At 49.7% G+C, this 21180-nt stretch overlaps 2 protein-coding genes across 2 annotated transcripts in view; both read right to left on the bottom strand.

Moving 5' to 3' along the window:
• The window catches only part of LOC119978802 (mesothelin-like protein), a 75638-nt gene extending 71653 nt beyond the window's left edge, over positions 1-3985 (bottom strand). Inside the window, exon 1 of the mRNA XM_038820678.1 lies at positions 3847-3985. The gene's annotated coding sequence lies outside the window, so the exon portion shown is untranslated. The remainder of the gene's footprint in view (positions 1-3846) is intronic.
• Positions 3986-6101: 2116 nt separating this feature from the next.
• LOC119978913 (mesothelin-like protein) overlaps positions 6102-21180 on the bottom strand; it is a 32684-nt gene continuing 17605 nt past the window's right edge. The window contains exons 6-11 of the mRNA XM_038820849.1: positions 13099-13245; positions 11976-12109; positions 10915-11048; positions 10613-10707; positions 8189-8375; positions 6102-7765 (exon numbers count right to left, since the gene is read on the bottom strand). Of these exons, the coding sequence (XP_038676777.1) occupies positions 7680-7765; positions 8189-8375; positions 10613-10707; positions 10915-11048; positions 11976-12109; positions 13099-13245 (783 nt within the window). The 3' untranslated portion in view covers positions 6102-7679. The remainder of the gene's footprint in view (positions 7766-8188; positions 8376-10612; positions 10708-10914; positions 11049-11975; positions 12110-13098; positions 13246-21180) is intronic.

Below are 21180 nucleotides of genomic sequence, written 5' to 3'. Positions count from 1 at the left end.
CCAGCCTCAATTAACTGACCTGATCCCAGATTCTTCCTGATAGACTGACCAGATCCCAGGACATCCACGCCACTTGATTCTCACTCTTTGTGCAGATTTCCTGACCACCCACAGAACACATTAGGTGTTTGGGTGAGTGTTGAAACGGGACTCCGTACCTCGCAGACACTGTGCAGATCTTCAATGAATATCTTCATTCTCGGGGGGGCGGGGGGGGCGGGGGGGGGCGGGGCAGGGGGGGGCAAGGCAGGGGGCGGGGCCGAGGCGGCGGGGGGGCGGACCCGAGGCAGCGCGCGGGCCCGAGGCGGCGCGCGGGGGGGGCGGGCCCGAGGGCGGGCCCGAGGGGGTCGCCCTGGGGGAGGGCGGCCACCGCGCATGCGCTGGTTGGCACCGGCCCAACTGCGCATGCGCGGGACCCGAGTCTCTGGCGCCCCCTAACACATGGCGCCCCGGGCGACTGCCCGAGTTGCCGGTGCCTTGGGCCGGCCCTGGGGTTTATCCACTGCAATCATGGCTGATGACGCCTATCCGGAGGCCACGGCAAACGCCGAGACCCTCTACAACGACGCCCATGCCGCAAACAGGGGCATGATCAACATGTGCTTCGGCATCCTGAAGATGCAATTCAGGTGCCTGGACCACTCTGGAGGAGCCCTCCAGTATGACGCTGAGTGGGTCACCCAAAACGCGGTGGCCTGCTGCACCCTGCACAACATCGCGCAGCAGAGAGGCGACGTGATGGAGGAGGGTGAATGGTAGGCTTCTCCAAGGAGGAGGATGCGGGGGAGGGCACAGACACCGCATCCCACCTCCACACCCGCACATTCCTGCCTCCCCCCAGCCACCGCCACCCCTCTCCCGCCCCCCCCCCCCCCCAACCCATCTGTAACTCCCTCCATGATACATACCTACCGCACTACACGGTGAGGCCCTGGGTTGGCAGTAATACCAGGACTGGCCCATGGGATGGAGGATTATGCTAACCCACTCTGTGATGAGCTGTGGTGCTCCACATCATATAGTAACATCTGGCTCCTGTCCACGGTAGCACCTTCTACCGTCCACCTGGGTGAACCCTGCAAGCGAGCTAGCCATTCCATCATACGGTGTCATCGATTCCCTGGGGTGATTGAGGTGGTCAAGGGGAGGAGGGGGTTGAGGGTAGAGAGCCCAGGTCCCCCCACCCCTTGCACCCCCTCTCTGGCCAGCCCAGACCAGCCAGCCCTCACAACCACCTGACAGAGCACCAAGGCAGTTTGTAACAGTGTTTACAGATGTTTAATGTGCACAAATATGTACAGATTTGTGCCCTAGCCTCTATAAGTAAACTGTGCCACGCACCCAAGCCAACCTAACTGGTGTCTGAATTTCTGGCCTTACAGGCCTTAACACTAATTCCAGATGGATCCCCAGATGGCCCGCCATTCATGCTTCTCCAACACGTCGCCCCTCTGCTGCGCGATGTTGTGGAGGATATAGCAGGATGCAGATGGTACATCAGGATTGGAGGAGGCCTACTGTGACTCCCGCCCTGTGACCTGGGTCCCTGTTGACAGCCATCTTCAGGGGCTGCTGCTCGGGTGTCCCAGGTGGTGTAGTGCCGCCCTGTTCTGCCCGCTGCCCTTCAGATGCGCCAGGGGCAGGGGAGGGGGCAGTCCAAGGTGCTGCGGTGTTCCAGAACCGCCCCTGCGGGAGTCACCGGCACAGGGCCCATCACCTCCTCCTCCCTTGGTGTGCCTGATGGCCCCTGGGCTACTCCATTGGACAGGGGTCCGAGCGGAGCTCTCCCATAAGACCGTAAGACATAGTAGCAGAATTAGGCCACTCGGCCCATCGAGTCTGCTCTGCCAGTCAGCCGTGGCTGATAATTTTGTCAGCCCCATTCTCCTACCCTCTCCCATAGCTCCTGATCCCCTTATTAATCAAGAACCTATCCAACTCTGTCTTAAAGACACTCAGTGATTTGGCCTCCACAGCCTTCTGCGGCAAAGAGTTCCACAGATTCACCATCCTCATCTGTTTTAAGGGATCGTCCCTTTAGTCTGAGATTGTGTCCTCTGATTCTAGTTTTTCCTACAAGTAGAAGCATCCTCTCCACGTCCATTTTATGCAGGCCTCGCAGTATCCTGTAAGTCTCAATAAGATCCTCCCTCATCCTTCTCAACTCCAACAGACCCAGAGTCCTCAACCATTCCTAATATGACAAGCTGTTCATTCCAGGGATCATTCTTGTGAACCTCCTCTGGACCCTTCCAAAGGCCGGCACATCCTTCCTTAGATACGGGGCCCAAAACTACTCACAATACTCCAAATGGGGTCTGACCAGAGCCTAATACAGCCTCAGAAGTACATCACTGGTCTTGTATTCTAGCCCTCTCGGCATGAATGCTAACATTGCATTGCCTTCTTAACTGCTGACAGAACCTGCACATTAACCTTAAGAGAATCCTGAACAAGGATTCCCAAGTCCCTTTGTGCTTCTGATTTCCTAGGCATTTCCCCATTTAGAAAATAGTCTATGCCTAAATTTCTCTTTCCAATGTGCATAACCACACACTTTTCTACATTGTATTTCATCTACCACTTCATTGTCCACTCTCCTAGCTTGTCCAAATCCTTCTGCAGCTCCCTTGCTTCCTCAATACTACCTGTCCCTCTGCAGATCTTTGTATCATCTGCAAACCTAGCGACAGTGCCTTCAGTTCCTTCTTCCAGATATTGTGAAAAGTTGTGGTTCCAGCACAGGCTCCTGAGGGTCATCCTGAAAATGACCCCTTTATCCCGACTCTCTGTCTTCTGCCAGTTACCCATCCTCTATCCATGCCAGCATCTTACCCTTAACACCATGCGCTCTGAACTTATTTAACAATCTCCTATGCGGCACCTTGTCAAAGGCCTTCTGGAAATCTATATCAATTATGCCCACTGGTTCTCTTTTGTCTAACGTCCTTGTTACCTCCTCAAAGAACTCTAACAGATTTGTCAGACATGACCTACTTTTGACAAATCCGTGCTGACTCAGTCCTATTTTATTATGCACTTCCAAGTACTCCGCAATCACATCTTTAATAACGGACTCTAAAATCTTACCAATGACCGAAGTCAGGCTAACCGGCCTATAATTTCCAATCTTCTGCCTCCCTCCCTTCTTAAACAGCCGTGTTACTTTAGCCACTTTCCAGTCCTCTGGGACCCTTCCTGCCTCCAGTGATTCCTGAAAGCTCCCCTGAGGCCCCCCCACCACCTGGCGGTACCAGTCCTGGAGGCCCGCTCTGGTCTCCACCAGGGTGTGCAAGCTCGCGGCCATGGAGCATAGGGTGTGGACTATCACCCTCTGGGATTGAGCCACCTCCCTCTCTGACTGCGCCACATCGGCCAGCACCTGGGCAATACCGCCAACATTCTCAGCCATGACCCACTGTGACTGAGCCACGCTCAGATGTACCGCTGCAATTTCCAGGTGGCTCTAGCACATGGCTTCCTGTGGGAGGGCAGTCCTGTCCTGGGCCTCGGCCAGCACCTGAACAGAATGCGGCAGGCGTTCGACATGCTGATCCACAGCCAAGGCCCTCACCCTACATGCCTCCACCAGGGACGCCACCCGTGCAGTGCTAGCCTGGGTGTCATGCATGGTTGGCGCCACCTCCTGCTGCTGCATGCAGTTGGACTCTTCCAGCTGCACCTGCTGGATGCTCGCCGACAACCACTTATGTAGTTCCTGGCTCTGTGACCACATCTCCACGATCGATGGGACCATCCACTACAGAAGCCCAAAGCCCATCTGGACGGCAGCTGATTCCTGTGGTCAGTACGCCCTCTGAACTTCCCCCCCTTCGGTGTTCCTACCTTCACCTGTTGCACCAGAGCAGCTGTGTGGTGCGCATCAGATGGTGTCTCAGGAGCCTCTCCACTAAATGACCCAGCTGAGGTGAGTGTCTCTGGGATGGTGGTGTGTTGGAGAGACAGCTGTGACTGGACGTCTGTGTTATCCCTGGACTCTGATCCTGCTGATATATCAAGTTTCAGTAAAGCCAAAATAAACAAAATACTGGGTCACTGTCCGTGTGGAGTTTGCACATTCTCTCCGTGTCTGCGTGGGTTTCCCCCCACATCCCAAAGATGTGCAGGCTAGGTGGATTGGCCACGCTAAATTACCCCTTAATTGGAAAAAATGAATTGGGTACTCTAAATTTAAAAAAAGAAAAAAAAAAGAAAAAGAAACAAATCAGATCGGATGCTGCAATCTGAAACAAAACAGAGAATGCTAGAAAACTCGGCAGTGCTGGAGGGAGAGGAACAGAGTTAACGGGCCAGTTTCTCCAATTCTGAGGCTAAGTGCGGAGATCCGTGACATTTTAAGTGGGAAATAAATCCACGGCGCCCCCTAACCGATGCTGCGAATGGTGAGGGGCTAGTAGACGCGTCATGTAAAACGCCCGGCCTCCACAAAATAAACGGCCAGAGAATTGCCAGCTCCGTGGCCGCGCAGGCGCACGGCGACAAACTGCAGCAGTCGCGCAGTACAACATGGCGCCAGCCATGTGCGGACTCGAACTGCCAGATCGCGCCCCCCCTGGACACACCCTCACCAACCCCCTCCCCCCACACAAGTCCCCCCAGCTCTCACGGAAGCACCTCCCGCCAGTAGCACGACTAGCGGCCGAATGTGGCGGTGCTGGACACAGTCCGCAGCTGCCACACCGGGTTCCCACATGACTGGGTCCATATGTCCCCAGCTCCATCGTGGATACTGCCCATGGGGGGTGGAGCATCGGGGGAGGGCCTCCGGGTGACGTTCTGAGGCCTTCCCAACGGTGATGCCATTTCAGAGGGGGCGGAGCATGAAAAGCCTGTGTAAAACAGGTGCGGCCCTGAATCCATCGTAAAAAGGGATTCTCTGCCCGATCGCCGATTACAAAATCGGTGTTGGGAAACAGAGAATCTCACCCAACATTTCCAGTCTGTCCGAATCTTCATCATAACTAAAGAGAGGGAAGATGTGTTGGTTCTTAACTGTAGTTGAGAGAGATTACAACAAGGTGTAGGAACCTCAAGAACAAAAGACAGACAGGCCAGTGTGGGAAGGGGAGGGAGGAAGGAAGGGCTGGCATTGAGACAAAAAAAAATGCATGGGATATAAAAAAACCAGGGTTAAGATGTTGGAGAAAGTTCACAGTCTAAACAAAGTTGCTGAACTCAATGTTGGGTCCTGAGGCTTGTAACGGGCCTCGTCGGAAGGTGAGGTGCTGCTCCTCCAGTTTGGTTTGGGCTTCACTGGAGCATTGCAGCAGGCCAAGAATGGGCTTATGGGCATGTGAGCAAGGTGCTGAGTTAAAATGGCAAGTGACAGGAAGGTTGGGGTCATGATTGCGGATTGAGTGAAGGTGTTCCGCAATGTGGTCACCCAGTCTACGGTTAATCCCCTCTGTCACTATGACTTGGGCAGCATCTTCTCCCTTGATGTGCATCAACATATAAATAATTAACGTGGCCTTGACAGCATTATTTACATCCTGAGGGCAGTTGGAAAAATGTATATTATTCCTATTTACATAATCATCTGTTGAAGAACAGACGTTCCTCACCTCAACAACATTGAGTATTTCCGGACTGTATGTGGGTGGATGACCAGATTAATGTCTGAGGTATTAGAACATAGAACATAGAACAGTACAGCACAGAACAGGCCCTTCGGCCCTCGATGTTGTGCCGAGCAATGATCACCCTACTTAAACCCACGTAACCCGTATACCCTTAACCCAACAATCCCCCCATTAACCTTACACTACGGGCAATTTAGCATGGCCAATCCACCTAACCCGCACATCTTTGGACTGTGGGAGGAAACCGGAGCACCCGGAGGAAACCCACGCACACACGGGGAGGACGTGCAGACTCCACACAGACAGTGACCCAGCCGGGAATCGAACCTGGGACCCTGGAGCTGTGAAGCATTGATGCTAACCACCATGCTACCGTGAGGCCCAAAATTGATGGATTTTGGATGGATATTGATGGATCTCTGATCAGATATATTTACAATTTTATTGAAAATATATTTTTTTCCGTATAAGGCAACAAGCAAAATAAATCAATAGGTGCATCATGCAATAAATTTAATAAATACATTATGTAAGAAAGCGGTAAGATAAGGCATCAAATAATGTAAACATCCAATAATAATGGCATTGAATACTGCTCGATATCAAGAATATATAGGTGACTGCTTAATCCAAGCCAGAATTCTTCGGTCGTTTGCTGGCGGGCGAATTCTCTGGTCCCACCAGCAGGGCATCCCTGCCTGCGGCGTTGGGTGTCTTCAATGGGAAATCACATTGACAGCAACAGGAACAGAGATCCCGTCGCCAGCAAACGACACGCCCTCTCCCTCCGCCGGGAAACACACGGCTGAGGGATCGGAGAATCTGTGTCTTTTTCACCAAATTTTCTCATGTTCCCTCTTGGAGGCTCTGACTCTGGCTGGAATATCGTGCCAGCGGCCTTTCCCCACTTGTTGTTCTTTATCCTGAATGAGGAACTGGTTTAGCTTAATTGACTGGCCAGCTGGTTTGTGATGTAGAGTCAGGCCAACAACGGGGGTTCATATTCCTGTACTGGCTGAGGTTACTCATGAAGGCCCCACCTTCTCAATCTTGCTCCTCTTCTGAGGTGTGGTGATCCTCAGGTTAAGTCGCCACCAGCCAGCTCTCCTCCTCAAAGGGGAAAGCAGGCTATGGTCATCTGGGACCCTGGCAACTTTACTTTATCAGTTAATGTCTGAGGAGGACACTGTTTTAAGTTTGCTGAGGCTGAAAATGACACTGCTCGATTGTGAAGCATATCACAATTCAGGCTGAAGATGGCAACAAGCACTTCCCAATTGGGTAACAAGGCAAAGCTCAGAGGCAGGAACTCTAAATATCTTTTCTATTCCAAATTACCAAGGTAAACATTTGTGCCATAACTGCTGTTGCACTAAAAAAAGCGAAGTTAGCACAGACCCACTCTGAGCTTCAGACTGCTTCAAGAGCAGTGCCCTTTACCTATGAGGCAGAGCACAAAATGTGACAACATTCAAACAACTTTTTGAGACATATAGATGAATGTATAAATCAAGAGCCTCAAAAACATTCTTACAACCAACAAACTCCCCTGGGCCTACAAAACCAGGTGAACTAGCAGATGCATGTATTGGTGGCATTGTCACGACAAAACTGTGACACCAGTCTCCACATTTGCACTGATGGCGACTCACTATACAACCTTACAAGAGGTAAGTGTGCAAGATTGCTTCAACTCCCCTTATTCAGAACATGTCAGAATATTAGCTCAAGTTACCAGTTACAAGTCTATGCAATCAATTTGGAATTTTATTCACTCTGTAAGGATTCCATGAAACAAAACTGAATAAAGATTACAACACACGACTTGGTAAACAGTACCCACTGCTGCTGGATTGTCATCATTCTTCTGAAAACCCAATCTAGTTGCTTCATGTTTTCCAACTGATCAGAACATTGCCTAGGATCTGGTTTGAAGTCAGTCCACAATGCAGCAATATAAGCAGATTTCACTTTGCATCTGCTGAGCTTGTTAAATCTTCATTAGTACCCAAAAGAGAATTCTGATGTTTTCCATTTAACAGAGTAGAAAGCACAAAGTGGCTGAATCGTAGTTTATCAAAGGTATTGCAAAGTGATTCCTATCACAGCGATGCAAATGGAAAGCAAAAGACTGTAGCTGTTGACTGGAGCAGAACCTGGCACTGGAAAATAAAATGAAACAGAGAAAATCTAGTAAATAATCTTTGTCTGGGGTAAGCTTTAACCGTTTTCAATCCAGAATTGGTTTTAGTTTCTATACAACATTTTTCACAGTCATTTCACACGAAAGTGCAGAGTGTTTACTTTTCAAATTGTGGTCTTCTTTTACACGTTACATTGTTCATTTCTTCTAGCTATGCTCAATCAATTTTGGTGTGAGTTGGCTCTGTCCACCATTCTACCCGATTGGAACTGTTTGTAAGTCTGTGTAGATTAACCGCTATATCAATATTGAGTTTGAATGTTTGCGCACATATAGTAACCTCTGGATGGCATAGTTTTCAAATAAAATATCTCCTCCCATGGTGGTGTCAGCCAATCGTAGATACGACCCAATGTTCTTACAGATGTAAAAATCCACTTACATTCCTTAAAGGAAAAATTCCCAAGTCCAGCTGGTGATATTCCTCCTCGAAGGCCAATTCCCAGACTCATAACCTCTGCGACTGTGTGTGAGTTCACCCAGCGCCGCACTATTTCATGCTTTTCATTATCTTTAAGAGAATTCAGGTTTATTCCAAGCAGTTCTCGTATGTTCTGAGCCGTGAGTTTCTGAAAAAGATAAAATGAACACAATACAATGTAAATGCTATCCTCACTCTTGTTTTCATGTTGTTCTCAGGAACAGTCAATTGGCCTAAATGTTTTGTGTTGACCATTATCATTCACGCAAGTAAATAATCTTAATCACGTTTACCTGCCCCGTTCCCAGAGGTCAGCAACCCATCTCCATGAGCGACCTACCCAATCGAATCATAAGTGTTCATGTAGTCACTGCGTCAATCTTTTCAGTACTTTTTATCTGCTCATAACACTATTCAGACGGATTTAACTCCAACCCTGATCTGACTTCCTACGATTAATTAAAACTGCGTGGCTCCAGCTGAATGGTTCTATAAATTGTCTTTAAATAGAAATATTCTGGGTGGAAAGGTTTTGAGCATTAACACAATTCGACAACAGGTTGTCTGTTGTTGACCCTGCACCATTTCACTAGAAATGAATGACAGCTGAAAATCTATCATTAACTCATTTGCTCAACAACAGGAAAGCAGTCTGAGTTAATCTAACTCCACTTTAAACCTGCTTGAAATATGATGAACTTCTTGGGCAGGATTCTCCGACACCCCGCCGGGTGGGAGAATCGCTGGGGGTCGGTGTGAATCCCGTCCCCGCCGTCCTCCCAATTCACCCGCCCCCAAAAACTGGCCGGGCGTGAGTCGTGCCGCCCGCCTTGGAAAATGGCGAAGTCCCGCACGACTCAATGGGCGCCGGGGCCGGCCGAATTCTCCGGCCTGCGATGGGCCGAAGTCCGGCCCGTCTGTAGCCGGTCCCGCCAGCATAAATCAGAGTAGGTCCCTTCCCTCCAGGACCTGGCGGCGCGGGTGGGCTCCGGGGTTCCTGGGGGGTTGCGGGGGCATCTGGCCCCAAGAAGTGCCCCCACAGTGGCCTGGCCCACAGTCGAGGCCTACCAATCCGGGGCGGGCCTGTGCCGTGGGAGCATCCTATTACTCCGCATCGGCCGTTGTGGTCCTCCGCGATGGCCAATGAGGAAACAAACCCTCCCACGCATGTGCGGGGATGACGCCAGCATGCGCTGGCGCTCCTGCACATGTGCCGACTCGCACCGGCCGGCGGAGGCCCTTTAGCACCGGTTGGCGTGGCACCAGGCCCATATGCCGCTGGCCGGCGGGGCACAAACCACTGCGGGGCGGGCCTAGCCCCTTAAGGTGCGGAGGATTCTGTACCTTGGGGCGGCCCGACGCTGGAGTGGTTCATGCCACTCCGTCCCGCCGGGGCCACCCACCCTGCCAGGTATGGGTGATTCTCTTTTCTACACAGCTGAGAAAATAATGGCTGGGATTCTCCAACCCCACACCACGCAGCCCCGATGCCGGCTCGCCGATTCTCCGGCACCGATTCCTGGCCACCCACGAGATCGCCGCAACGCCAGTCGGGGCTGTTGAAAGCGGCCCCTCCCCAAGGACCTGGACGTTCTGTGTCCATGAGGCCCTCCTAGTGGGGAGGCAGGAGGATCCGACCACAGGAGGGGCCTCCACGGTGGCCTGGCCCACGATCGGGGCCTACCGATTGGCGGGCGGGCTGGTTCCGTGGGTGCTCCGCCATATTGCCCGGGTACCGGCGCAGAGACAGGAACCCACGCACATGTGCCGAATCACACCGGCCGTGGCGCGCATGCGTAAACTCGCACCGGCCGTAGTGTGCATGTGCAAACTCATGGCAGACGTGCCACGCCAGCTGGAGTTGTGGAGACCACTCCGGCACCGACCTAGCCTCCTAGGAAGGGGAGCATACCTGATGATCGAGGACCGTTGACGACGGAGTGGTTGGCGCCGCTTTTCATGCTGGTGTTAGAACTTGGCCGCGGGATTGAAGAATCCCTGCCAGAGTAGTTGTGTGGTAATGGTTTGGTCTGTGGTGATTGATATGGAGTGGATTGAATTAATGATTGTTTTTGGACACTGTGGGCGGCACGGTGGTGCAGTCGTTTGCACTGCTGCTTAATGGCACCGAGGATCCAGGTTCGATCCCGGCCCAGGTCACTGTGTGGAGTTTGCACATTTTCCCCGTGTCTGCGAGGATCTCGCCCCCACAACCGAAAGATGTGAAGGGTAGGTGGATTGGCTAAATTGCCCCGTAATTGGAAGAAAATGAATTGGCTACTTTAAATGTATTTTTAAACATTTTTGGGGACTGTATCTAATGCCTGTTTTGTGCGTAATGCAATAAAACACTGAATGATGTTGCAATCCTCCATTGATACTTACTTCCACTTCCACTGGGTTGAGTGTGCTGAATGTCTGGAAGTCCATACTGATGTTACCAGCAGCTAAACTTCGTAAATCAGATGCTCGTGCACCACCTTTTAGAGAACAGAAAGAACCGTCAGATTAACCTGTATATTGATATATTTATATGCATAACTACACATAATATAGAGTTAAAATGAAGATTTAATTTATTTGGTATTAGTAACAAGCTTTCCAAGGTAAAGATTGTGTTGAATTGAAAATGAAGATTCTCGAATAATTCTTCAAATAATCCGAAACCAGTTTGTAAGATTACTTACCAATATATGGCCTGGTGAGGTTATAATAAGCATTGGGATCACCAGCTTGATCCTGGAATGCTACTTTTGCGATCCCAAAAATGATGTCTTTCTTTGCCTGAGTGCACGTGGAAATATCAAGTGGCTTGGCTTTCCTGCAACAGAATGGTGGTGATGTTATATTTTCTTTAACATTAAAACTTTTAGGGTTTTGCTGGTCTGTATTCAATGACTAGATGAGCAATCCAACTTTATTTCATTTAGACAGAAGATCTCTGTTTACAAAATGGTCCCTTGGGTCTTCTAAACATTCATTGGGTCATTGGTGAGAGGTTTAAGGGGATATTTTGTGGGCTCCACCGAAAGTGATGGCATCCAATTGTTTTCTTCCTTTAGTCTTGACTTTCAAATCTAACTTCTGTGGGCTAGCAGCTTGAACATACAGTGTTCAATTGGCATAGTGCTGACCGTGATGAACGCTCCTCTAGTTTTGCTGCTCTGCCCAGTAGTCAGTAATCTCAAACTGTTCAACTGTTTTCTTCAGAAAGTACCTGCGTTTGGGATCCATACCAATTGTCTCTGTACCATGCGCCACGTTCATCTTCATAGACATGAGTGGGTGGAATGATGGGCCGGTTCTCCATCCCGCCGCGCCACATTTCAGTTTCACCCCACCAGCGGGATGCTCCATTACGCCGACAGGTCAATGGGGTTTCCCATTGTGGGGCAGCCCCATGCCGTTGGGAAACCCCCCGGGCTGCCGGAAAAATGGAGCATCCAGCCGGCAGAGAATCCAGCCCATTATATATGCAACTGAAAGAAACACAGTGGCACAATGGCACAATGGTTAGCACTGCTGCCTCACGGCGCTGAGGACAGGGGTTCGATCCCGGCCCCGGGTCACTGTCCGTATAGAGTTTACACATTGTCTGCATGGGTCTCACCCCACACAGCCCAAAATAGGTAGGTGAATTGGCCACGTTAAATTGCCCCTTAATTGGAAAAAAAAGACTTGGGTACTATAAATTAATTTTTTTAAAATGTAACTGAAAGAGTAGATTGGCTGGGTGATTAACACTCACTTTAGTTCACTGGGAAGAATGGTTCTCAGGTTCTCTTCACTCAGACTACACAATGCTGGACCACCGATCACATCCAACACGCCAGCATTTAGTGACCCAGAGCCCCTCAAGTAATTTTCAATAATTACTTTGGTCTGAAATGGAAGGAAACAGCGAGCATTCACGTTATTAACATTCGCTTCAAACGCTGTAAAAACTCAAGAGTGTTTTCTCATGGCATATTCACTTTTGAACTGCTTTATAAAATATGTGAGGGCCTAATAATTGAAATAGTGGAAATTACAAAATGATAAGGTGAATTTACTAGAAATCTGGAATCAAAACAGAAAACAATTGTGGTTAATACCACTGGTGATATATTGTATGTATTACAGCACTGCTCGTATATTACAGGTACTACGGTAAATCCCTGCCTGTTGGCTCCTCCCAGCAGGCGGTGTATAAAAATGTGTGCTCTCCTGCGCTGCTCCCATTCTGGTTCAGCTACAGGAGGCACAACATCTTGTGCAATAAAGCCTCGATTGTTTCACCATTCTCGTCTCGTGGTAATTGACGGTACATCAATTTATTGCACAAGGTGTTGTGCCTCCTGCAGCTTGAACCAGAATGGGAGCAGCGCAGGAGAGCACACACTTTTATACACTGCCTGCTGGGAGGAGCCAACAGGCAGGGATTTACCATAGTACCTGTAATATATGGGCAGTGCTGTAATACATACAATATATCACCAGTGGTGTTTACCACAACAATAAAGGATGAAAACAGAACAGACGATCCTTCAGACATTGACTGATCTGCTCGGTATTTCCAGCACTCACTGTGGTCACTGACATCAAAATAGGTTTTGTCAGATTCAGGTTAATGGGCGATTTATTTCTCTAATAATTATTTTTCCCTTATTAAGTAACTTTTATGTCACTAGCACCCAAGCATGATGTCATGGGAAATGGAAGCATCAATCAGAGACAGGATTCCCATTCCCTCGGAAAAATATTTAATGCAGAATATTTTACCAAGTCTTCTGAAGCAAATGAGATACATCAACAAACAGCATTGAGCGATTGGATACAAGGCAATCTCTTTAAGATAGTCATGCAGTCAGAAGCTTGCTGATAATCCGTACCGTGTTAAGATTTGGGCTGTTCCTCAAAACAAGTGCAAGGGTATCCAGCCGAGTTATGTTCCACGTGCTGATCTCCTCAGGGCCATACACAGTAATAATGAATCCCAACTGTTGTATCTGATCTTCCGGCAGTCCACTTGTGTAGATCTGTTCCAAAATATCAAAAATAAGAGTTAGATTAAAGTGCGCTCCCTCCAAAAACTACATTTTCAACGTTTCCCTGTAACTCCTGGTTTTTGTATATGGCTGTTGATGTGTTGGGTGCTCTGGATCCGTGGAACACATACAGGCTACCAACACTTAAAATAGGACAACACTATTTTATTAAGCTAGAAACTGTTGAACATACTTTCACTGTGGGTCAACACGATGTTAGATTAAACTAAAGACCTGTGCCTATCCTAACCAGTCTATGCACTCAGCACATGGTGAGGATCTGTGCTGCAAGCTGTGAGCTCTGTCCTTCTGACAGGCTGCATCCCGAATGAGCGGGAAAACTGATGCCCTCTGTCTTTATAGTGAGTGTGCTCTAACTGGTGATTGGCTGCGGTGTTATGCGTGTTGATTGGTCCTACTGTGCGTCCATCAGTGTGTGTGTGTCTGCACCATGATATACTGGTGTATATTATGACAGCTGTGTCATGGGATTTCTCTTTTTGTCATGCTACAAGAGAACTTACTGGTGGAACTTGTCAAAAATGCACATTAACAAATGTGGACTTGTAGTGGGTCACTCTCCTGGTTTTAATCTTAGTGACCCCCATGTCTTCTCCGTTCAATCAATTGCTTCTTATTGGGTTTTTCTGGAGACATTCGATCTAGGGAACGTGACAGGTTAAAATCACTCAAAACCCAACCATTCACCTCACCTTGAGAAGGGGAAAATACCATCGTGGGTGTGTAACTGAATGGAGCACTCAGCACAGCACTAAAGCTGCAATCTAACATTCTTTAAGATACACCAAAAGTTTAAAGATGACTTTTCTTTGGCATCCATTGACCATTAGGCTCAACAAAGTGGGCTGCAGTAATGCATGGACAATGCAGAGGAGAAAGTGGAGTTTTTTTTGCTTTTGTTCTTTGCTTTCTAACTTTTTTAATCTTCAGGGTGGTCTTGCCCTGCTACACCAGTAGAGGCGACAAGGGAGAGGTGACTGGTAATTAGTGGGCAAGGTCGGATAAGTATTTATTACTTTTATTGCTCATAGTATGTAAGGTCTTTTTGTGATTTATAAGTTGTACGGGTTATATTCTTTAGTAACTAGGACCAGCAAAGAAGGGTCCGAGAGTAATTGATATTATCTGATATTAAGCATCTTCCAAAGGTTTAATTTAAAGGGGTAAGTCATAGCAGGAGAGATCAAAGCCATGGTGTGCTCTTCCCACTCCATGTGGGAATCCAGGAACCTTTCCAGTGCCCAGGGTCAGCATGTATGCAGGAAGTGTATCCAGCTGGAGCTCCTTGAAGCCTGGGTTTCGGAGCAACTGTGGCACGTCCGTGAGGCGAAGAGTATTCTGGGTAGCACGGAAAGAAAAGTGGTCACACCGCAAGCTCAGACTCCATATGGCTCCAGATGACTGGCAGGCACTGCAGGAATCTCAAGTGGCTATTCCCCAGAAAAACAGATATCATGCTCTGGATACAGTTCAGGGGAATGGCCTCTCAGGGAAAAGCAGCGACAGCCAAATTTGCTGCCTCAGGGTTGGCTCTGCTGCGCAAGGGAAGAGTAGAAAGTGTGGGAATGCAATAGTTATAGGGGATTCAATTGCAAAGAGAATACATAGGTGTTTATGTGGCTGCAAATGAGACTCCAGGATGGTACGTTGCCTTCCTGGTGCTTGGGTCAAGGTTGTCGCGGAGTGGTTACAGGACATTCTGGAGGGGGAGGGTTAACAGCCAGTGGTCATGGTGCACATCGGTATCAATAACATAGGCAAAATAAGGGAAGAGTTCCTAAAAACAGAATATAAGGAGTTAGGAAGTAAGCTGAAAAGTAGGACCTCAAAGGTAGTGATCTCAGGATTACTACCAGTGCCATGTGCTAGTCAGAGCAGAAACAGCAGGATATAGCAGAAGAATACATGGCTGAAGAGACAGTGTCAAGTGGAGGGTTTCAGATTGCTGTAGAGTGGTTGGGGAAGGTTTAAACTAAAATTTCAGGGAGATGGGAACCTGTGCAAGGTGTCAGAGGAGGGAGAAACACGGAAAAGAACAAAAAGACAGAAAAGGGAATAAGAAAAGTGATAGGCAGAGAAACCTGAATCAAATGGAGGCCACACTGAATAATAGTCAGAATGTGACAAGGAATGTTAAAAAGACAAGCCATAAGACATTGTGCCTTATCATGCGGAGCATTTGCAATAAAGTGGATGATTAAATTGATATTATACAGTTGGGATTGCGGAGGCATGGCTGCAGGATGCACAGAGATGGAAATTGAACATCCAGGGGCATTCAGTCTTTCGGAAGAACAGACAAAAAGGAAAAGGCAGAGGAGTTGCACTACAGGTTAAAGAGGAAAATAGCACAATAGTGAGGAAGGATATTAGCTCCGACAATGTGGAATCTGCAGAGAAACACCAAGGGGCAAATAACATTACTGGGGATTGTATATAGACGCCCAAACTGTAGTGGTAATGTTGGGAATGTCATTAAAAGGAATTTAGAGATGCATGTGACAAAGGAACACCTGCAATTATGGGTGACTTTAATCTGCATGTAGATTGGGCAAATCAAATTAGTCACAATAATGAGGAGGAATTTCTGAAGTGTGTACAGGATGGTTTTTTGGACATTGAGAAACTAAGAAGAGAACAGGCCATCCTAGACTGGGTATTGTGTAATGAGAGAGGAATAATTGGCAATCTAGTTATGTGAGACCCCTTGGGGATGAGCGACCATAATATGATAGAATTCTTCATCAAGATGGAAAGTGGTGGAGTTGATTCTGAGGCTAAGGTCCTGAATCTTAATGAAGGAAATTACGATGGTATGAGGCACGTGTTAGCTGCAATGGATTGGGAAACATTACTTAAAGGGATGACAGTGGATAGGCAATGCCAAACATTCAAAGAGCACTGGGGGGAACTGCAACAATTGTTTATTCCTGTCTGGCGCAAGAGTGAAATGGGAAAGGTGACCAAACCATGGGTTACAAGGGAAATTAGAGATAGTATTAGATCCAAGGAAGAGGCATACAAATTGGGCAAGAAAAACAACAGACCTGAGGATTTGGAGCAGTTTACAATTCAGCAAATGAGGACCCAGTGATTGATTAAGGAGAAAATAGACTTTTGGTGGCGGCATCTAGACGAGCAGAGAGCAGTCACACATGAGGTGACTCCTGCCAGAGTACCTTGATTTTGACCCTTTCCCACCGTTTTCCAGAGGTGATTTGGGGAGAAACTTGGTTAGTTTGATGGGGTAAGAGCCCCATGTAAAAGGAATGCCCCATAAGTATAAAACCAAGCAGCAGAAAAGTAAGACTCAGGAGCTTCAAAAGCATCATCTGCTGAGGCTCCTACTGTGCCCTTGGCTCCATTAACTGCTGAGATGATTACAGACAGAGCAATCAAAGGGGCCTATTCGTGCGGCCCTGGAAAAGCTGACCTGACGATAAAGGTGCAAGGTATGGTGCTAAAGGATGTGGAGGCAGAGTAACCAGATCATTTCCCTGGAAGTGGAGATGACACGGGTGCTAGTGACATTAAGCCATTAAGGGCAAAGGTCATCAATCTGGAGAATCGCTCCAGAGGGCAGAATTTGAGAGTCGTTGGGCTGGCGGAGAGTCTGGAAGGTCCGAACCCAAACAAAATATATGTCGCAGCTGTTTGGAAAGATGGTGGGGGAGGGTGGAATGTCTTTCCCTCCTGAGTTCGGTTGGGACCACATTTTGTTTGGGGTCGTGTAGGGGCCTTTGTTTGCCTTATTGTGGTTTACTGGTTGATTTGGGTGCAATATTGATGGGAGTTGTGTGGGGAGGGGGGTTTAGGTGGAGTTAGTTCTCTGACGGTGGCCATTACTTTTTCTTTGTCCTGTTTGGATGGGGGATTTGGTGGCCATCTTGTATGGGCCTGGTATGGGTTCTATTTGAGTAGGTGCTGGTCTGCTCCCATGGTGAGAATGACCGTATCTGGGTCAGGGGGAGGGGTGGTGCAGTAGCGTGGGTTAGGCAGTCCCCTGTTCAGCTGGTCACCTGGAATGTAAGGGGGTTGAATGGGCCAGTAACAGTTCCAAGTTGTTTGCCCACCTTAAGGGTTTGAATGCTGATGTGATGTTCTTTCAGGAGAGCCATTTGTGAATTAAGGATGAAACAAGGTTGCAGAAGGGCTGGGTGGGGTAAGTATTTTATTTGGAATTTGATAGTAGGGTCGGAGGGGCTGCAGTTTTGGTGAATAAGAGAGTATCGTTCTCAGCAACAAAAAGTTTGGTGGATCCAAATGGGAGGTCCATGATTGTACGTGAGTTATTGGTGGGTACTCCATTTGTATGCACCGAACTGGGATGATACAGCTTTTGTCAACAAGTTGTTGGCTAGTTCAGGTACCGGCAGGTTAAGGACTTTGCGCGAATGGTCTGAAGGTGGGTTCCCTAGGTTGCCGGGATACATCCTGCTGGAGCGACTGCTGCTTCCGGATGTGGAAGGGGAGGGAAGAATTGGGGATATATACAAGTGGCTGGGGAGCAGGGAGGCGAGTGGGTGGTGAAGTTCAAAGGAAATGGGAAGCGGAGTTGGGAGGGGAGATCAATTGGGGAGTATGGAGTGAGGCACTGCATAGGGTAAATGGGACCTTCTCTTGTGCAAGGATGAGCCTGATACAGACTTGGGCGAGAATGAGTGGGTTCTTTCAGTGGGTAGCAGATGAGTGTGAGAGGTGCGGGCGGGGGCCAGCGAATCACGCGCACATGTCCTGGGGTTGAGAAAAATTTGGAAGATTCTGGGCGGGGGTATTCGCGGTCTTAGCCAGGGTAGTGGGGGAGGAGGTGGACCCGGACCCTTTGGTGGTAATATTTGGGGTTTCAGAGAAGCTGGAGCTCATGGAGAGGAGGAAGGCAGATGTCGTGGCCTTCGCCTCTCTGATTGCACTGGGCCGAATTTTACTGGAGTGGCGGTCGGCATCGCCACCGGGGGTAGCAACATGGTTGGGTGACCTGTACAACTTCCTACGGTTAGAGAAGATAAAGTATGAGTTAAGGGGCTCAGCAGGGGAGTTTGAGAAAAGGTGGGGGATGTTTGTGACCGTGTTTGAGGAGCTTTTCATCGCTGGAAGGGGGGTACTTTATCTGTGGACTGGACCTTGGAATGGACAGATCGAGCCCTTTTCCAAATGGCAGACAGTGACCAGTTGGGTACCGCAGGGATTGGTGCCAGGACCCCAGCTTTTCACAACATATATTAATGTTTTAAGAGTGTCATTTGAGAGTACCTTTAAGAAATGGGTGTTTTAGAAATGTACCTTTAAGAAATGGGTGTTTATCAGAGTGTGGTGGAGCTGGGCTGTCTGTCAGCTTTTACTTTCGCTTGAGGCTGTTTGCTGCAGGGTGTGTTTTAGTTTTGTTTTCAGTGTTGGAGCTGAAGCCAGACCAAGCAGGTGTACTGCTGTTCTCTCTGCCATCAAAAGAGTATCTCTTGATCATTTGGTGAATTCAGAATTATAAATGTTGAAAGGTGTTTCTTCTGTCTTCTGGACATTGTTTGGGAAGTTATTGAGGATTACTTAGTGTTGTATTCTCTGGGGGTTATATTTGAATTGATGGTTGCTAAGATGTTCACTGTATGTTTCAAAAAGGTTAACTTGAGTTGATAGAACAAACATTGTTTTGATTTTAAAATTACTTTTCCATTTCTGCTGTACCACACCTATAGAGTGGACCGTGTGCTCCCCATACCACAATCTATTAAAAGTTGTGGGTCAGGTGAACTCCATGATACAATTTGGGGTTTTCTAAACCCTGGCCCATAACAAGAGAATGAAACTGAATATAGGGGGCGATTCTCCGAGGCCCGCGCCAGGCCGGAGAAACGGAGCAACTGCGCCACGATGCCCCGACGCCGCCGTGCGATTCTCCAAGGTGCGGAGTATCTGCGCCATTTGCGCCGGTGCGTTTGGTGCAGCGCCGGCCATGGGCCGCTGGAATCGGCGGGGCCGCTGATTCTCTGGCCCCGATGGGCCGAGCGGCCGCTCCAACACAACAGAGTCCCGCCGGCGCGTTTCACCTCGTCGCTGCTGGCGGGAACTCTGCGGAAACGCTCGGGGGGGCAGCCTGGGTGGGGGGAAGGGGGGCTCCCTCACCGGGGGGGGAGAGCCTCCAATGGTGTCTGGCCCGTGATCGGGGCACACCAATTGGCGGGCCGGCCTCTCTGTTAGCAGGCCTCGTTTCCTCTGACGGCAATGTGAGATCCCTGCGCCATTTTTGTGCGAGGCGGCCTGGGGGAGGACGGCCATTGCGAATGCGCTAGTTAGTGCCTACCCAACTGCGCATGTGAGGGACCCAAGGCCCCGTGTCTTTTACGCGGCACCAGGTCTCCGACGCCGCGCCAAGGCCCCGCCCTGCAAATCGCGCCACGCCCCTGCCAGCCCCACGGAGGCCCCAGAATGGGGTCAAGAACAATCCGGTTTTTACTTCGGCATCAGCACTTAGATTCCCGTTGGGAGAATCCCGCCTGTAATATCTCCAAATTTGTAGCTGACACAAAGCTAGATGGGAGCGTGGGCTGTGAGGAGGATGCAACGATGCTGCAGTGTGATTTGGACAAGCTGAGTGAGTGGGAAAATGCATGGCAGACGCAGTATAATGTGGATCCATGTGAGGTTATCCACTTTGGTAGCAAAAACAGGGAGGCAAGTTATTATCTGAATAGCTATAAATTAAGAGAGGGGAATATGCAATGAGACCTGGGTGTCCTGATACACAACATCAATGAAGGTAAGCATGCAGGTACAGCAGGCAGTAAAGAAGGCAAATGGTATGTTGGCCTTATAGCGAGAGGATTCGTGTACAGGAGCCGGGATGTCTTGTTGCAGTTATACAGGGCCTTGGTGAGGCCACACCTGGTATATTGTGTGCAGTTATGATCACTTTATCTGAGGCAGGATGTTCTTGCTATAGAGGGAGTGCACAGAAGTTTACTGGACGGGTTCCTGAGATGGCGAGACTGATGTATGAGGGGAGATTGAGTGGGTTAGGAATACATTCACTCGATTTCAGAAGAATGAGAGGGGTTCTTAAGGAAAGCTATAAAATTCTAACAGGACTAGACAGGGAACATGCAGGACGGATGTTCCCAATGGTGGGGGTGTCCAGAACCAGGGCCGGGATTCTCCCCTACCCGGCGGGGCGGGGGTCCCGGTGAACCGGAGTGGCGAGAACCACTCCGGCGTTGGGCGTCCCCAAAGGTGCGAATTCTCTGCACCTTTAGGGACTACGCCCGCGCCGGAGTGGTTACCGCTCCGTCGACCAGTGCAAACGGCCTTTGGCGCCCTGCCGACCGGCGCCACGGCTGGCCGAAAGGCCTTCACCGGCCGGCGTGAGTCCGCGCATGTGTCGGAGTGTCAGCGGCCGCTGACGTCACCCCGGCGCATGCGCGGTGGAGGGGTCTCTTCCGCCTCTGCCATGGTGGAGGCCGTGGCTGCGGCGGAAGAAAAAGAGTGCCCCCACTGCATAGGCCAGCCCGCCGATCGGTGGGCCCTGATCGCGGGTCAGGTCACTGTGGGCCAGATCGGCCAGCGCCCCCCCCCCCCCCTCCCCCAGGACCCCGGGGCCCGCTCGCGCTGCCTGCTCCCGCCGGCACCAGAGGTGGTTTAACCGCGTCGGCGGGAGAGGCCTGACAGCGGCGGGACTTCGGCTCATCGCGGGCCGGAGAATCGCCGCGGGGGGGCCACCGTCCGGCGCGCCGTGATTCCTGCCCCCGCCGATTCCTGGGTGGCGGAGAATTCCGGCCGCGGCGGGTGCGGGATTTACACCGGCCCTGGGCAATTCTCCAACTCTGCGGGGGGGTCAGAGAATTCTGCCCCAGGAATCATAGTCTAAGGGCTGAGATGAAGAGAAATTAATTCACCCAGAGAGAGGTGAGCATGTGG

Source organism: Scyliorhinus canicula, chromosome 15 (assembly GCF_902713615.1).
Source record: "Scyliorhinus canicula chromosome 15, sScyCan1.1, whole genome shotgun sequence".
NCBI classification, from domain to species: domain Eukaryota; kingdom Metazoa; phylum Chordata; class Chondrichthyes; order Carcharhiniformes; family Scyliorhinidae; genus Scyliorhinus; species Scyliorhinus canicula.
This window is presented reverse-complemented; position numbering and strand designations above follow the sequence as displayed.